At 33.7% G+C, this 20,188-nt stretch overlaps 1 protein-coding gene across 2 annotated transcripts in view; it reads right to left on the bottom strand.

Moving 5' to 3' along the window:
• Nucleotides 1–3,068: 3,068 nt before the first annotated feature.
• Nucleotides 3,069–20,188, bottom strand: part of LOC117104952 (cryptochrome-1-like) — a 40,279-nt gene continuing 23,159 nt past the window's right edge. For both annotated transcript variants that reach the window (XM_033245912.1, XM_033245911.1), the window contains 4 exons: nt 7,944–8,095; nt 7,405–7,502; nt 5,447–5,551; nt 3,069–5,225 (listed from right to left, as the gene is read on the bottom strand). In XM_033245912.1, coding sequence (XP_033101803.1) covers nt 4,816–5,225; nt 5,447–5,551; nt 7,405–7,502; nt 7,944–8,095 — 765 coding nt within the window. In that variant the 3' untranslated portion in view covers nt 3,069–4,815. The remainder of the gene's footprint in view (nt 5,226–5,446; nt 5,552–7,404; nt 7,503–7,943; nt 8,096–20,188) is intronic.

Below are 20,188 nucleotides of genomic sequence, written 5' to 3'. Positions count from 1 at the left end.
TCATGTAGGTCTCCTAATGCACTATTCCGATTACACATAAAATAATAATGAGCAATTGAAATAATACTTAAAATCTGTAAAATTTGCCTTAACAATAAATATATATATAGAAATTGTAAAACTTATTTAAAATATAATTTAATATCGTTTAAAAATGCTTTAAGATTCAAAACCAATAAATCCCTAGTTTCTACAGGTAGTTCCTCCCAAGCTCGTGGAAACAAATGAAACACAGAATATTTCAGAGAATTTGTTCGAGCATATTGATGTAAAAATTTAAGATGATCACCGTGTCTAGAGTTGATTGTTATGTAATTAAAAATATTAAAATCATAAAAGCCATGAAGACATTTCGCAATAATAGAAATAGTAAGAAGCTTAAAACGTTTTTCAACTGAAATTAGACCGATAATGTCAAGACGTTGTGCATATGTAAGTTTCCTCCCTTGTTTTGGAACACAGGCTCGAGTCATCCTGTGTTGGACTTGTTCTAAAGAGTTTAGATGCCCCTTCTGATGCGGCAGCCATGCGGGGATGGCGTACTCTATAATTGGACGAACTATTGCACAAAATAATTTTGAAATTACAATTTCGTCTCTACAGCGCACGATTCGTTTAATGAACCCCAGCATTTCAGAAGCCTTAGATCTCGTCTGCGAAACATGCAACCCCCAGTCCAATTTTGAAGTAAAAGTTATTCCTATGTATTTATAAGAGCTAACCTGAGTCAGAGAGTTTAAACCAATATTATATACATGAGCACTATTTTGTAGCCTTGATGACCTAGTTATGCGCATCGACTTGTACTTTAATGAGTTAAGGAGCATCTTGTTAGTTATGCTCCAATTAAGAATAATATTCAAATCATTTTGGAGCGACTGCTGGTCAGCAGGAGACCTAAGGGCTCTATATAAAATTGTATCGTCCGCATATTGTAGAACGTGTGAAGAAACATCAGACGGCAAGTCAAGTACAAAAATATTAAACAGAATGGGGCCAAGAACAGATCCCTGAGGAACACCAGATTGCACGTTACAGGTATTGGAAGATGCTCCTCGAAAGACAACTTTTTGAGATCTGCCATCTAAGTATGATACAAACCACTGCAAAATAGGCCCACAGATTCCGTAAAGATGTAGCTTATTAATTCCGTAATGATGTAGCTTATTAAATTTAAAATTCTTTTAAATCCATGTACAGAAAAGAAAAGAAAAGAAAAAAAAGAAGCCCATGGGTTTCTTTTCGAGGCTAATTTTGCAAACTAAAAGGGGGCTTCAAATCAAGATGTGCTTCGTCTCGAGATTAAGACCATTGGGCTTCAATTCGAGATTTTACGGTATAATACACATACTGTACTTTATTTGAGAGGGAGTTGTTTAAAAGGTTAAAAGAAAACTACGACGTCTAGTCTGTTAAAAAGTTTTGAAATGACAATTGTCGTTTAATAGTGCAAATAAAAGAAACGCATAATAGAACTCGCCACAGGTAAAAACTGGATCACCGAATTGCATGATGTGTATGTTGTACTAACGTAAGTTTGTTTGTTTATCATTTCATGGGGTGTCGCTTACGTTGGGATATCAACAAACATCATTCGTTTTGGTGTCACTTGGTAGGAACCATAGAGCTATTAAACAACTAGACTAGAGTGCTGACAAGATGGCGCAGCAATGCAGAGTTATGTATGTGTACCATCCAAGATGGCCGTCGTAGTAAAGCGCCACCTTCAGGCTTAGTATACATATTATTACATATTAATAAGCCCTCTTACTGACTATTATTTCATTAATGATAATGAGTAATGGTAATAACAAATTATTAAACTATTGTAGCCAAAACGAGGCCAAGTGGAGCATCTTATTCAAAAATACAGTACCAAGGAATGAAAATTAAAATCGTGTACATTACACTCAAACACCGCAACGCTCGAGTTTTAAACATACGGGTAACTAGCTGTACCGAACTTTCTGAGTAAATTGAGGGCGCAATTGCAAACGATGGTGCTTAGCGAAATTTGATTGGCTAAATCTATGGCAGCCATCTTGGATGGTACACACACACACACACACACACACACACACAGTTCTGCGTATTTCGAACATCGAATACATCGCGGTTAGCGCTCTAGTATTCTTATTATATCTCTATGGTAGGAACTCTATTATTGGAAAAAGAAGTGCGCCGCGTACGTTGGGATATGCGTAAAAGATATGACGTATATCCGCGTCCAAGTTCTAACTTGTGTTTCTAGTATCTTTGGTGTAAATGCATTCGAAATGTTAATAAATATCCCAGATGCAAACAATTTGCTCCAAATGGTTTTATTCAGGTCTTCATTACATATACAGATAAACCATCAAAATTAAAATCAAGTGATTAGGCTGAATGCTTTTTGAAATTGGCTCAAAGTTTGTTATTTTTTTTCCAGATAAGTATTAACTTATGTAAATAGTACTTTACGCAACAAGACGGGAAGACCGGTGGACGGTGGTTTTGTGATCATCAGAGCGTGAAGACCACAGTAAAAGCTGTTGTCGACGGCTCCCCGTCCTCTTGCGTAAAGTGCCTAATATTGGGGTATACATTAATTTGTTGTTGTTGAGTTGTTACAGCAAATATCAAGAAATATGTCGTCTAAACCTTTATCATAAATGATAAATTACAAAATTTATCAAGATGTCATCATGTCAGCAAGAAGCGGTGATTTCTAATGTTAAACGTTATAAAGATACGAAAAGACAAAGTACGAATGCGATATACAGACAAAACACTGTTGTTGACAATAGTAAACTAACACTCCTCAATTACACAATTAATAATTAATTTTATCACTGTTAAATATCCATGAGCCATAGACTGATATCGTGATAAAATAGAAATAATAAGTGTTGTTTTCAATACTCAAAACAGATTATTTATTCTAAATTGATATAGTATTAATCGGAAAGACGTATAAACAAAAATAGTGTAAAACATGATAGCATTAATAATAATAATAATAATAGTAATAATAATAATAATAGTAATAATAATAATAACAATAATAGTAATAATAATAATAATAGGCCTACTAATAAAAAAAATAATAATAAGAAACATAATAATAATACAAGTAAATAATATTATAAAATACTGGTTTAGACTATTACATTTATACATAGAATCGCATACCAATGCTATTTATTTCAATTAAGAAAGAGACGAAGAATGTTGGGCAATACACGTTAAAAATCATTATTCTCAATTAGTTTAATTTATTAATGATTTAAGATTATGTTTACAGGACATACAACAACAGAAGTTCATTGAAGACACTAGATCTTATTCAAAGTTACGTTGTTTTATAAAGTTTAAACAAAGAATTCATATAGAAAATTATTTACTTCAAATTAAAAATTTTAAACAAAGAACTATTAACCACATTTCGTTTAGGAATCCTCGATATTGAGATTGAGAAATGGAGATTGTATGGGATTTTTATGTTACTGAAATGAAATAGAAGACTTTTACATGAATCAAGCATCGTATTCAGCTCCTACAGCATATGTCAAGAATGTTGTAAGCACGAATGACGATAATGATAATGACGTATTCGTATTCGTTATCGTTTTCGTAAGACACAGATCACCTTGTACTACAACAAATTCTTAATTGATTAGTAATTCAGTTCATAAATATTGATTAAACTAATTAAAATAATAATATTTATGCATTTGAACAATATTTTTTCCATTATGATTTTACTGGCTAATCAGAAAGGCTCGGGACACGCAATAGGCCTATATCTTTATCTTTTATTCTATTAGCCTTTTAACGATTAACTGTTGAGATAATAGAATAAATATATGTAGAGTAGGAGAATATTTACTGCAGTGTAAAAATAGATTTCTGTTACATCTATGAAGAAATTTAGCAAATATATTTATACAAAATGTATGAATATTATCTTTAAGTTGTTCTATGTTGTCTGTGTTGAGATAGGGAATCACGTACAACACAAGATTGTACGTCGGCTGTACTACAACATACGACTATATTTGATTTCCAATTAGAAACATTAGAATGGCCACAGAGATAAGACACATGATAGATTTCTGGTACATTTTTGAGAAATTAAGTAAGCTAAACATGACAAACTTCCTGAATCGTTTATATTTTAAGTTCTTGCGAAGATGAACCTTTTTGGTATGTGCTATTTGTGTAGATATGGGGAATCACGTTATACAACTATAGGCTATTTGGTTTTCATTGACGAACATAACAATATCTATACTGCAGAGCTTTATGTGACAAATTTGTAATTTAGAGAAAGTGCTATATAAATATTTTAATTAAGCACATTGGACACAAATGACACAAAAGGTAGCCTGTATAGTACAACGTTGACACATTATCACACCCTTTTTTATACGGGCATGATGATGACATATCACACCCAAATGTGCAAGTTGAAAGCATTTGTCACATAAAACGGGTGTGAACAGAAAATAAGACACATCATAGATTTGCGTGGTAGTAGGCCTAACCTACATTAAAAGGTTATTTACATATACTCATTGGGGATATTCAAGAGTGGTTATAGGAAAAGGACCACTGCGGATATTTGGTTATTCTAGACTTACGTTTTTAATTTACAAATAAAATCGGTGAATTAAAATACCTGTTACATTTAATTATGTCTGGGAAAACGAAAACAAATGGATAAATTTAGGTAAAATTTAACCCACTATCCAGTTTTTAGACAGTAAATAAATATTAGTCATATTTTGTTAAAGTTTCGTAGAATACATTATCGATAAATATCGATGAAAATGGTTAACTAAATTCCAAAACTAGTGGAAATGTTCTAGTATATTTGGTCAATCCCGATTGGTCAGTGACATTTTGCATCGTCTGCAACTGATGGCCAGATGTTGATGGATTGTCATACGTCTGCAACTGATGGCAAGATGTTGATGGATTGGCGTAGGCAATCTTGTGTTCTTGAGGTTGCACATTGGTGGAGGATATTGATTGCAGTGCCCCATGTTGTCTACGATGTTCACTGGTCCGACTGGGTACAGAAGAGATCATACCAGATGAGTGCAGATGATTAGAACTTCTCTGTGTTCCAACCGTCGTCATTTGTGAATGCATACTTGTATGCTGAATTATTGATTTAAGTCCCATTCTAGGTGGTTTGCCGTCGTTTGAGTCTTTGCTACTTGGTATAGCAGCAAGCAGACCTTTATAAAATAAAAACAACTTATATTAATAATAATTGTATCTAATAAAAAAAACACCCTATATTAATAATAATTTTATCTAATTATGTATATAGTAGTATGATAATAGTGTTAATTAGTGTGAATATTAAATTACTGTAATTGTGTCAATTACAGGCGAAAATAGCTGTTACCCTATTCTGGTTTGATAAGGCTATTGATTTTAATACTACTATACTCACTAGGTCCAGCGTAGTGGGATAGCTGACTGTAAACTTGTTTCATGCGCTCGATGTTGAGCCGACTGGCTTCTTCATGATCTACCATTGGAAAAGGGTAGTCTTTTCCTACGGAATTTATAAATTGATTTAAAGATTATATATCGGTCCATCAACCCTTTATTTTCTTTAATCCTTTAACATACAAAGCGATTATAAAAAAATGTAAATTTATTTTTGGATGTAAGAAACCATTAAAAGGATTTCAGGGCAAACGCTCTACATTAGATATTTCAAAAACATGTCAACTGATCTGAATGAAACTTTGGGGAAAGTTTAACAAAGTTATAAGGAAGAAATTATTATGTGTTGGTGACGATCCAGTTTAGAGTGTTTTATCCAGTTTTAGAGTATTTCCAACGTCCCAGACCTTCATATCTCCAAAAAATGAAAATGAAAATTGTCAGAATAGTTTGTCGTGGTCCAATGAAGAAATCATTAGGTTTTGGTGACGAACTGGCTTAGGGTGTGGCTATGAGGACTAGTCAAAGGAAAAAATTCCCAGACTAGATATTCCAAAAAATAATGGACTGATCTAAATGAAATTTTTAGGAAAGTTTAACCAAGGTACAAGGAAGACAATATCAAGTGTTGGTAATGATCCAAATTCGGGTGTGAATTTGAGGGTCATTTAAAGGGCTTACGTCACAGTTATAAATGGATCAAAATGAAACTTTGCAGAATAGTTTGTCATGGTCCGAAAAAGAATAAACGCAATTTGCGTTTCTGAAGTGTTAAACCAGCTACAGCTAGGTTAAACTCAAAACTTATGCATGAACAATTTTTGCTTTCAGTCACTGAGTCGCATGAACGTGTACTGGGCTATACAAGGTAGGCTCATATAGCACGCAATGGTTAGGAGTCTCGATGTACCTCCTTATTACCATTGCAGAATTAGTTCGAGTCTCACTAACGTCTCAGTAGTTGTGAACTTGGCTTTAGTTTTTTTTTTTACTTCATAATTTGTTTAGTTTCGTTTCGCTTTATTCAAATTTTCCACATACAGTATTTAACATACAGATGATGGCGTAATAATATGCAGAGGGAGGCCTAAATAATTGTAACAAGAAAACTTTAAAGCCCAGGCCCCGGTTTAGTACTATAAGTATTTTGGGTTTCCATGTTTCTTTTTTACCTTATACTTTTTAACGACATTTTTTGTTGCAATTTCAACTTTATTTTTGATTGAAATGAGCAATGAGGAAGAGCCCTGTGTTTTGTTGTACAAACAGACATAGTAAGTCTAGTTATTATGATTGCTGAAGAGGCATGTTGGGGAAGCTCTGCTAGAAAACAATACAAAAATAATTATCGTTTTTAATGGAATAGTGTATGTGCAATGTCATGTCTGGTACACAAATAAAAACTAATCCAGCATTTTCATATCTTAATGTATATTTCAACCATAGGCTAGTTGAAATATGATGTCAAAAATACTTTCTTTAACACTCCTTGAATATTGCATACCCCTCTCCCTCGATAATCATCTTCGATATGCCCTATTCTCCTAGAACATATTCTCAACAACTCATTTCATTCATTCATTTATTTGTTCGACCAACATTTATAATCAAAATGACAATAAAATACAATATGTAAAAAACAAATTAAATGCTGAACTGGGGTAGCTTAAATGAAATACATTGCTGTAATTCAGATGAGCCAGCTACCGCATATTTTTACGCCGTGCATTCGCCCTTCCTCTCCGTCACACAAACACCTTGCACATATTGTTTGAACTTTTATTTTGTGTATATTTGTTGCGTGTATATGTATATTTCTATGTGTTAACTTATTATTTTTACTTGATTGCATTCGAAGCTATGAATGGAATTGAATTAATCAACACCAAGAATAACAATGTAACTACACATTCTGAATTTAAAAATACAGCATAATATAATTACGTAATATGGACTAACCTACAATACACTTGGCCTGAATTTGAACTTCAGTAGGAGCCTCCCACGGCGCGTAGATGTATTTGGTGGGAAAGTGTTTCAAAACAGGCAGGTACTTCCTGTACAAAAATTGAATTAAATGTGATAAACTGCTTATAAATAATGGAAGTGTTGCTAATAAATATACTAGTGCTGAATGAATTAATCGTGACTGAATAATACAACTACTTTACTGACAATTTTACTGTAGTGTATGACAATGTAATGACAGACAAAATTTATTAAATAAGCATGATGATAGTTAATGTATTTACTAATTAGTTAATTGACAATAAAACTATATTATGATACTTTTCGTGCTGACGAGGTTGAAGACTAATGACTGCATATTAAGACTATTTTACAATCATGTTGATAAGGAGGATAATCAACATTTTAATAAAGTTGATAACATGATCAAATCTATGTTACTCATAACACAATAGTGTAAATGATGGGGTGATGATTCTTATCACCGAATAACTTACACCATGGAGGTATTACACAAATGCTCGACAAACCTGACATAGTCTCCACTGGGATCTGTACGTTTTCCAAACGTAACTGGGCAGTAGACATGGAAAAATTGTTGAAAGAATGAACTGCATGATAACCAGATCCAGTTTCCGGCATTGATACTCCAATCAGCATCAAGCAATAGCTCTTCAAATACCTACAAAGAGGTTTAAATTTGTATATACAATTAGTATCATTTCTTCAAATTCCTGAATCAAATTCTTGTGTGTATGGTCAGCGCATAATCACTACACTCACTCAATCATTCCTTTTATCACAGCAACATTTTAAAATCTAGTCTAGAAAATACTCTTGATAAATTCTTATTTCAAGAAATATTTTCTAAAATTAAGGAAGTTTTAAGAAAAAAAAAGTATTGACAAAATAAATTTGACTGATAATAAGAAAAATGGAATTGAGAAGTTTCATTTATTCTTAAAACAAGAATAATCAATCAATTAATTCCTTTAACATCACTTAAGAAGTATCAGATGTACAGATGGCGAAAAGTCTGCTAACCCCTATCCCCTTGATACAGGTGAATGTGTTTTATCGGTATATTTAGGCATGTCTGTGCATTCGACACTATTGATCATAATATTCTCCTTAATCGCTTAATTCACATTGGTATCTCTGGTTCTGCACTCAGTTGGTTCCAGTCGTACTTAATATCACAACGGCAATGTGTTAAAATTAAATCGTCTATTTATGATCCTGTTTTTTTTTTGTTGTTGAATGTGGCATCCCACAGGGATCAACTCTGGGTCATACACTCATGACACTCTGGGTCATATACAAGCATTTATGCCGTTACCATGTTTACGCGGATGATATGCAGTTGTACATCGGCTTTAAACCTGATACGATGAACGATGCAGTTGATCGTGTTGAAAGTTATCTTGATGAATTACAAACTTGGCTATCTGAAAATATGCTTTGTTTTAATCCTAGAAAGGCTGAAACTCTCGTCATACACTCTGGCATCGTTCCAACTCACCTAATCTGCAGTGTCTCCGCGTTGGTAATACAACGGTAACTCCATCACTGGAAGTCTGTAATGTTGGTGTGACGTTTGACAACACGATGTCTCTAAAGCAACATGTTACCAACGTTTGTTAATCTGTCAATTATCACACCGTAAGGAAAATCAGACTTCCTGAACGAAGACGCAACTAAAAAACTTGTTCATGCTCTTATAACTTCAAGACTTGACTATTGGAATGGTATCCTATTTGAACTTTCAGACACTCTTATAAAAAAAATTACAACTACATCTTAACTCGGCCGCACATCTAATTAAGCTCACCCAAAAGTCACAGAACATAACGCCAATACTCCAAGACCTACATTGGCTTCCAGTTCGACAGCGTATCAACTTCAAAATTCTTCTTCTTGTGTACAAATCGCTCCATAACCTATCACCCACGTACATGCAAGATCTTCTCAGGCTACGCTCATCCACTTGTTCCCGAGCACTCAGATCAACTACAAGTTCATCAATTTTGTTTGTTCCTGGGTGGCTTCCGAAAACATATGGTGAGAGGTCACTTTGTGTTGAGGCTCCAAAAATGTGGAATGCACTACCCGTTGAAGTCCGTGAATCTGCGTCAATTGACATCTTTAAGAAGCGACTCAAAACTTTTCTATTTGCCTCTTTATAACTACTTTTTTCTCTTTTTTTCAATTTCTCTGTTTCACCTCGCTTGCTAGTGATGTTTGTTCCAGGTTAGACTGTTCGCCATCTATACATCCGACACTCCTTAAGTGATGTTAGAGAAATTGTTTGATTGTTTTTGTTTTAAGAAATAATGAATCTTCTCAACTCCAGTTTTCTTAGTATCAGTCAAATTTATTGGCAAGACTTTCTTTTTTTTAAAACTTTCTTATTTAGAAAATATTTCTTGAAATAAGAATTTATCAAGAATATTTTCTAGACTAGATTTTAAAAATTTGCTGTGTAAAAACTGTGTTTATTATTTGTCTTCAATAATATGGCTTAAATTGCTTTATTTTATACAAAACTAAAAAAAAACTTACCCTGGTTTAGTAGCATGCCATATCAAAATGTAATATATATACATATATATATATATATATTATATATAAACATACATACATGTCTATGCATATGTACATATATATATCATATATATGTGTGTGAGTATTTATGAGATTAGGCATAAGAAGTTACTATTATTCAATCATACACATGTAACGTAAACTCTATCAGTTACGCTAATAAAGTCCTGAGGTCTAGAATATCAATTTATTTCCTAAACAACGTTTGATGTTCTACTGTCCATTTCTTTTCTTTTCTGAACTGTTTGTATATATAATATATATAGGCCTACATATATATAAATGTAATATAATATACGTTTTATATCATATATATATAATACGTTATATATCATATATATAATATATATACAGCAATATTCTTATGATTCAAAATTTATTTTGCTTTCTCAAGATTCAGCTATAAGTCTGCTGTTTGGTTCTGCAGAGGAAAGTGCATGAACTTAATAAATATAAATTAAAAACTAGAGTTCTACTGATATGATCAAAATATGACCAATTTTCCTGTTCCATTTGTGAATAACATCATCGGATCTTCTAATAGCTCACCTGTACAGTTTGGTCGAAATATTTGAGTCATTTTGTCATCAACAGATTCCTTCACTCAGGACATTGCAAGCAGATGCAGGTTCACTTAACCTTCCACCCAAAACACTTTTATAATATCCATCGATACTTATCCAGGAAAAAAAATGTTCATCCAATCTTATTCGTAAGATTAGACAATCGTGCTTTTCTTCTTTTTTAAAAAAAAAAGCTTGATAAGCTTCTTAAATCAAATTACACCAAAGTATTCAGAATAGTGCCGCCCGTATAAGCACACACACACATTTGATCATATTAATCCGATTCGTGAGGAACTTCATTGGCATGCCAATTAAGTTTAGAATTCAGTTCGAATAATACTCTTCCTGACGTCGTACAAAATTACACTTGCTTAATCCTACTTGGAAATCTTGATCTACTCCTAAACTTTTATAATGCATGCACGTATATCCTACACTCTCATAATCTGGGCACTCCGTTATTTTGGTCGCTGATTATTGTCCAGTGCTGTACCTACCTTTATTATAATATTCACTTTTGTGGACTAAAATGTACCACGTTTAATATTATGAATGTCACTGAATATAATCTTGTATTATGAATACTGGCGAAATATATTCAATCAATTCTAATCATTGTAAGGCTGTTTATTTAATAATTGCACTGTATATACAGTGCACCCTCTAATTCTGAGACCACTCTACCCTGAGATCACTTTTTCAAAGAACCAAATAACAGTATTCAATCTGTTAACACTAAGCTAACCCATGTGGAGACCGAACCCCGGGCCCGCCCAAAATTTCCATGTCCCAAAGCTAGTTTTAAGTTTTTGAGGGCGAACTGTACTATTTTTTAAAGTTAATTATCTGGGCTTATTCATGCACTTTTCAGTGTTTTGTATAAGCGTATCTCCCAACTTTGTTGAGCTATCCTTTAATATATTTTATATTGTTACCAAAGTTGTATCCGAGGGGTACAGCCGGCCAGTCCCGCCCGTAAATCTTTCAAAATAAAAATAATGAAAGAAAAAGAAAATTGCATCAAAATTGAGAATGTCTTTCCGGCCATTTAGAGGTGACATAGTCATCGGGCTGTGGTGGAAGGACCTTCTATACGTGAAAGTCTCAGCGTTCCTGTACCCTATTATGGAATTACCTTAAGGCTGAGCATGTGTTCAGAGACGTTCCGCTACGCAGGCCATCGTTGCATCGTAAAGTGGTGTTTGGTGCAAAGGAGTACTGTAGATTTTCACGCTGAGAGTTTCCAAAACTCGACACTGTTGCAATGTCATGGCGTTATCGCGCCTAGCCTGGACACGAACCTTTACTGGATTGCTTTGTGATGACTAGCTGTTCTTAAAGAATAGTGAATACCAGCTCGGATCCCAGTGAAGTGTTCGTGTTTTTTTTAAAGTAATGACCGAGGGTTCATCATCGCCACATGATCTTTTCTCAGTCTCACCGGTGGTGCCAGGATCTGCTCTACTGTATTGTGCTAAGCTGCCCTGCCAGGTTTGAGATTGTATTAATCCAAAGATATTTTTTTCTTTTCTGGTTTCATGAATTATGGTCGACGGCGGGTGTTGTAACTCACACGGAGTTGGCCCTGTCTTCATTTGGCACTGCCACATCTTAGTCTGCAGTTTTACAGCTAGTTATTTGTTATTAATTTATTGGCTATATGACAAAACTTCAGACTGTACAGTATAACTAAACTCAATTTATCTAGGCCTATGTAGAAACAAACACACGTTACAGAACCGTACGATCGATCATGGTGGCCAACGCCCTGTCTTCATATTCATATATATATAAAAACTTAATATAACTAAACTCAACATAATATTTAGAAACAAACATACGTACGTTACATTAGGAGAGAAAGTGATTGAATAATTGTAACTTCATTAGTTACCTTCCGTCCTATATATACATCTGTATTAATTGGTAAAATTACTAAAAAAAAAAGTGCCTCTTACAAGCTTTGTGTTCTGTATGGACATTTTATATGAATCTAATAATGAAGTAATGATGGTTGCTTCTCTTTATTTTAACTCTTTGAAATTGTTTATATTTATCTAAACATATGTAAAGTTTGTTGATTCTCCATATGCCAATATTGTACTGCTTATAGAAAAGCATTTATCGTTGTAGTTTTGAAACATACGAGGGAACCTAATGTGGATTCAATACGTATTGTCTTTTATATTGCAAAACTAAAAATCTTTTTTTAAAGTCTTTTTTTGTATTCACCTACATTGCATTCATGCTCACACAAACTATCCAAACATATAAAACATGCAATTTTACACAAGTTTAAATTACACAGAAAATTGGATTTTCCAAAAGTATTTTGTTCCAATCCTTTTCGTGTGCGTTAAATTTCAGACATTGTTCTTTCCTCTTTCACTACGTTTATGAGGTTTACTTTTTTCATGTGCATCAGCATAACGTGGCTACTTCTTAAAAATAAATTACAATTTTAGAAGTACGTTACTGTATTGATTTGATGGTATTTGGCAAAAGGTTAGACCTGAATCTTAAAACAAGTATCTTTACTTTGTCATTTTGCGACATAAGTAGTAAATATAAGAATAGATCCTATTTAAGAACTCTTAAACGGCCTAGTATATGTAACCTTCTGCTAACTTTGTTGCCAATATTATTAGATGAAATCTTGTCAATATTATATAAACACGAACTCATAAATATTATTGGCCTGCTGTAAATGAAGGCAATAGTTCTGTTCACAAGACCAACTTGTACAAATAGATGAGACGTGATATTACCATTATCATTACATTATCAACATACATTAATATTTACAAATTTAGGTGCTGTCAGAATTATCAATACCTTACGCGTGCGCACCTTTACTAAATGTTTTGTGACACAAAAATACATTTCATTTCGTAATCCGTGGTAAGACATTATTTTGAGACACCAGCCTGACCATATCAATAAGTAAAAGCGTGCTCGTTAATTTCGATCTGGGAGAAATTCTACTGCAGAAAATCATTTATAAAACCCAGTATTAAAGATACTGTACAAATAACGACACCGTGGAAAGTGGATGTGTAGCAGTTGTGAGGTCAAACTCATTTATTGAACCAGTCTCTAGGATTCCGACAGCAACCAAGAGGGCCTGAAAGGTTTTTACCCTGGCTCAATACACAACAAGTTTAAAGTGAAGTTTGTGGTACCAGCAATGGCTACTGTCGAGCAGAAGCTAAAGATTGTCGGACCGTGGGCTTGCCAAGACATGGAACGTAGTCTGCGTACTAAAAAATTCCAGGTGGCCGACACTATTAGTGAATGCAAGTGGAATAACGCCAAAGGACATACTTAGAGTGGTTTCTCAAAAACCATACTTGTTAGTGAAATTCGGCAATCTACAGGCAAAAGGAAAGGCTCTGGCAACAGAAATAATTTCACTGGAAGGTAGGAGCTATACACTTTCAGATTTTTTGTTTATAAATCAACTGGTAGGAACCATCTATTAATCAACGGTTCCTTTTTTAGATCGTCATTCCAACGTCTTTAAGAGACCGGAACGTCTTTGGCAAACCATAACACCAGCCTAAGTACTCATGGAATTCCTCAGAGAGTCGCTGATGAAGACGTAGCTAACTGGGTATAATCATTTTGATGGTACCATTTTTCACCATAATGTCAAATGCAATAATCCAGAAACCCAGTATCTACACTCATGGTCATACTGTATATACTGCTTTGTATCCGAAGTCACAGGAAATAAGCCTAGATATTCTAGTGCCGTGGTTCTTAATAGGCAGCACTTTATTCTGCCCCGCGATAGAAAATAAAATAAAAAAAAATATTTAAAGTTACAAAATAAATAATATTTCATACTTATATAATGTCAAACAAAACTGTGTGTGGATGGAGGTCAATTAAGTTCAAGGAACTTTAAGTTTGACCTTTATTTAAAAAACAGTATATACAACAATAATTAATCGGATGGACACAACAAAAAGAATAACATGTTACGAACGAAATTTACAAACTAAGGTGGAAATTAAAAGAGGTTAACAATAACAATAATAATAATAATGATTATAATAAATAATAATAATAATAAAGATCAGAAAAAAAACCCAACCAAAACACCCAAGTGAATGGAAATTGTTTCCTGTGAATTGATTTTGGTATGTATTGTTTTTGTTGGCAGGGGTTCGGTTAAGCACATCGATTGATGACAGTTTTTTAACTTTTGCTCGGCACCCATGTTCAACTTTTTCTGTTCTTTGTCGAAAGATTGAAATTAAATAAATAAATAAAATCTAAATAAAAGTTTAAAGAATTATGGATTTCAGAAACCCAATAATTACAGCCTCAAAATGCTACTTTGTCGGAGCTTCTCGGCTTCTGAACCCCGACGCCGATGCTAAAGGGCCCAGCGCGTCGCTCGCATGTGCACCCCTCCCCCATCTAAAATCCTGTCTATCTGCAAACAACGTAATAAATAAAACTTTTATATATTTTTAAAATTTAAATCTGTAAGCCTGCAATTATTATTATGCATATTCAACTATTCGAGCCACATTACCACTCATCATACCAAAAACCGTCAGTTAACAGCAAACTCTGATATTGCAAAGAATGAAATTAAGTGGTGGTGGTGGAGTTTGCGGTGGCAGGGCCACGTCAGAGAGAAATTTCCGACAGAGAACCCAACAAAATTCGTTAGGGATAGGAAAACTAGTTTTAGAGAATATGAGGCTGTAAAATCGATTATGGGCCTAAAAGCACTTAAAATCTCTAAATTGTTAGTTTCCGGGACCTCGACCTCTTGACTACTCCAGAGGTTCTTGGATATCGCCCCTCCCTGCCGTCGGGCAAATCTTGGCGCTACCACTTTTGTTTTGTGATTATTTTATATAAGCAAAAAATCATCAATAAGCAAGAAATAGTGAAATATTTCTTGAAGGTTTGCATGGCGAGTATCAATAAACATATAACAAACTTTCGGTACACTATGTGTAAATAAATAGTGAAAATAAAGTGTTTTCTTCTTTTGGCAAAATATTAAATAAAATCGTATGGTTGCAATAATTATAATGAATGTAGTGTCCTAATATTGTGCTGTAGTACAATTGAAAATAGAATGGAATTTTAAATTGCCAAAACCTTCAAAGGTCAACAGAGGGCTTCGGCCACAGTGTCTCGGAGTTTAACCTTAGACCATAAAGTATAAATAGTTGCTTGTGACTCAGAGATTATATTTGGCTCGTGAGATCAATTCTAAAAATAATTTGGCCCTTCAACACAATTAATTAATCCTGCAGATTTAAAGAAATAGAAGTAACCAATTACAAAGGCCAACTAAGTCAGTGTAAATATTTTTTCGTCATGTTATTGACATGCTGTTGAGGTTGGACACCAAAAGGCACAATGCCGCACACCAGACCACTGTGCTTAACTTACAATGAGTCGGGACACCAAAAGAAACATTGTCCCAAAAATAAGAATATGGAAGCTAAGAATGAAAATCTCTAAAATCGTAAAAACAATTTCTGAGATGTTGTCGAAGCCTATGCTACAGAAAGTCAAAAAGAAAACTAAAAGGCTAAACAAGTTTCTCTCTCCACAGATAAGCTGTCAGAAAAACTCGCAACAGTCCAACCTACTACATGGACTAGGACGAAGATTCATCCGAAGAGAACAGTGATGACCATCACAGAGAATCACGCAAGAAAGGACAAAATGAGATGACAAGAACAAGAAAAAATTAAAAATATGTTTCTGTAAATTAAATTCGTACACAATGGCCTTTTCATTTTTCACAATAAACGCAAACTGTTGCAAACGGACAGATGATCATAAATAGGTATCATATTCTTCCAAGAAGCATACTGTAAAAATAAGACCTTATCAACCGGAGTAAAAAATGACAAGGTACTTTCTATGGTCCTCAGAGGCTCCAGGCATGGGTGCGGTGTACTGATTGACTTAAAATACATACATTTGAACACAACGTACCGGTAGTCTATGAAAGAGAAGATGGGAGGATTGTAGGAGTCCGTGTGATCTTTATCAAAACTTTTATTATAAGCAGTGGCGTATCTAGGGTGATATGGCCACCGAATGTTTTATCTTTTTCAATTCATTATCTCATTAATTTTAGTTACTATAACGTCCTTTATTGATAACTTTCAATATAATGCAATACACGGCGATGTTATCATTAATAACCCATCATTGAACATATTAGAAATATACAAGATTATGCTATAGCTTGTTTGATGTACAAATGTTTTCACGACACTGCACCTTCACGACTAGGCAATGAAATTGAAATGGTACGGTATTCGACCAACACGGATCCTATAGCCACGCGAATTGAAAGAATCGAATAACTTTCGAAATTTCAAATTAACTTATAAAAAACTAAATTTCATGAAAACAATCATTATCTTAATTCAATATATTGCACTCCAAATTAAGTTGTACATAAGCCTATCACATTTGAACGTCAATGTATATATATTTTATTATATATACATAATTAAACGTGGGCTTCTTATATGTAGGCCCTTTGTGGATTTTTATAGTGCATGACGGCGAATACGTGTTTATTTAAATGTCTTGGCTATGTGTGATGTATATTTACGTTTTTATATTTCTATAATAATGTGAATTTTTGTTCTTTCATAATTCTGATTTTTATCACTGTTACGTTTTGATCTTTCCAGTTTTCTTGTATAAATTAAAATGTTGAACGGTATATCTAGCGCGCATATAAATATTGGCAGTGCGTTTTTACCATCCATTTTTGCTTTATTCTAATTTAATATTTATTGAATTGTGACGTATTATGTTTGTTTTATATCGCTAGTATAAGTTTGAACAGGACCATATGAAAAACAGACTATAACAAACACCTGATATGTTTAATCATGTATAAATATGTTTGAAATAAAAAAAATTATAAAAAATAACATTTTCACGGCCCTTTGTGATGCAGAAACCAACAATTATATTTTTTAGCAAGAGTACCGACAGTGGGTTTTGCCCGATTTTTAGGCTAGACTATAGGCAGGCCTAGGTCTACAGCAGCTACTCCAGGGCAGGCTTGAACAAGTTGGTTTTTTTCAAATCGAAATGTTATAAATTTTGCAAATATAAGCCTAACAAAACTGACCAAAATGTTTACCAAGAGTTGTAATAGGCTAGTAATTAATGGAAAAAAAATCGGTATTATAAGAGAAATACATTGCTGTCATGATTTATATTCCATTGAAGATATAATAGTCTTAGCTAGTACCACTACTCTAGTAGACCTAGCACTCTGTCTGGCTGTGTGAAGTGTGATGTAATGGTCTAGCCAAGATAGCTATAGCTTTGCTTATGAAGACAACTATGAAATCGATTACTTTTTGTTGTTGTAAAGCACATAGAGAAGTTATGCGTTATATAAATAAACAATAATAATAATAAATAATAATGATAATCATTCAGAATTTTGCAATTTTTGTGCACCATAATTTTTCGCGATCGTCGTCTTATCGCGAAAATTAAGGGGCGGGCAAAAACACAGGGCTTTACAGTAGTTCTGCGTAATTCTCCCCCTGGGCCCCCTCTATTTCGACTTCCGGGAAAAGCCACAGTTGAAGTAACATTTCCGGGCTCCTACATGAAAGGGTTATTTTAAATGTGAAGGTTTCGTCGCGGAATACCCATTAAGGATACCCATCATGACAAATTATTCATTGTGATGACCTCGACTGTTCGGAAATTTTACCAATTATGAAGTATATTACAGTAGCTTGGTGCCTATAAAATAACTAATAGAATTCTCCAAGGATCGTCAAATATTCATAGCTTGGCGCCCCCTGGCCCCTAGTCTAGATGCTCGCTTCGCTCGTATAATGGACCTTATGAATTGGGACCCCAGCTTTCAAAACGTTCCGCCGCCGTTGGCTACGGAATTCAGAAGTACGTAAACATTAACAACTGGTCGGGAAACAGGTACCGGTCCAGTGAAAAAAGCCAATAAAAGGCAGTGTTTTCCCTCAATATTCTGAAATAATATGTTAGACTTCTATAGCGCTTAACGCCAACAAGGCCTCTAAGCGCTTGACATTATTACCCCCGGTCATTGGATTAAACGCCTATATGGAACACAAACTAGCTTCCTAGGGGAGTATCCCATAACGTTGCATTGGGTACCGTACATCAGCGCATTTGGCATTTAACCCTTCCAGGTAACCATTTATACTCCTGGGTGGAGAGGAGATTCAAAATATCACCTTCGTGATTCGGCAATAAATCCTAAATATTTATTAGTACTTTCTTACTGTTGTCAGAGCAGTTTCTATACAATAAACTGCCGACGAAATGTGATGCGATAGCCAGTAACAGTAGTAGACATTATTATGCAGGTGTAGGCAAATTCTAAACTAATTCCTCCATGGTTTCACTGACAAGCCGTAATACTATATTCTTTATGATGAAGTGTTGAACACCACATACTTAAACTCAATTTATAATTCTGAAATACATATTTTTGAAATGAGTATGATTAGGCTAGCTATAATTACAAAAAAAAAAAAAAAAAAAAAAAAAAAAAAAAAAAAAAAAACAACAAAAAAAAAAAACACGGTATAGGTCTAGGCCTTATTTTTTAGGAATGTATAGTCAGTCAGTCACGTGTACATCTATGTATATCTGCCAACATAAAAAAATATTTAAGTTGTATGAAATGAAATGTATTTACTTGGCTTAAATGCACAAGTACAGTATAAAAGCACGGTAATATAGATCTAACAATTATCCTGGCAATGATAATAATTAAAAATGGTGACGATAAGATGATGACCACAAATAAACATTACTTTTAAACATATTGTTGATAAAGTAATGGGACTTATTTTCTATAAGGCATCACCAAAACTTTAAAAAATACAAACAATGTGTGATAAATCTTTACAATTAATTATAATGGTACCGATGTTACTGTGTTTCATTTTCTTTAACAGTATTTATTCATGATTTCGGATACATTATCCGTAAAGCAGAATTTAATTTAAAAACAATACTAAATATTTATTCAGATACACTAAAGACCACCTACATTATAATTATAATTATGAAAATAATAATTATTATTGTTATTACTACGTACACAAACACATAGATATTTTATTCTGAGGCTGATACATAAACATTGATTTATTGTTATTACATATTTGATGGTGTAGGCCTACTCTATACTTGTAATTATTACTACTACTGAACTATTATTATTATTATTATTATTATTATTACATTCTTGTGTTGGTGTTTATGTTTATATACTTGTGCATTTACGTCAAGTAAAACACATTTCATTTCATTTCATATTAAGTTTTTATGTTGGTACAGTATCAATGTAGGCCAACGTGTGAGTGACAATACATTCCTAAAAAAGGCCCACAGTATTCATAATTTTGTAGATAGCCTAATTATTATCTATTTTAGAATGTCTGTTATGATAAATAGGGGGTTCAACTCTCTCTCTCTCTCTCTCTCTCTCTCTCTCTCTCTCTATTCTCTCTCTCTCTCTCTCTCTCTCTCTCTCTCTCTCTCTCTCTCTCTCTCTCCCCCCCCTCTCTCCCCCCCCCGCC

This window comes from Anneissia japonica, unplaced genomic scaffold (genome assembly GCF_011630105.1).
Source record: "Anneissia japonica isolate Jap-2015-1 unplaced genomic scaffold, ASM1163010v1 scaffold287834_len5846547_cov211, whole genome shotgun sequence".
Taxonomy (NCBI): Eukaryota; Metazoa; Echinodermata; class Crinoidea; order Comatulida; family Comatulidae; genus Anneissia; species Anneissia japonica.
The sequence above is the reverse complement of the archived record's forward strand: the minus strand, read 5'-3'. Positions and strand labels throughout refer to the sequence as shown.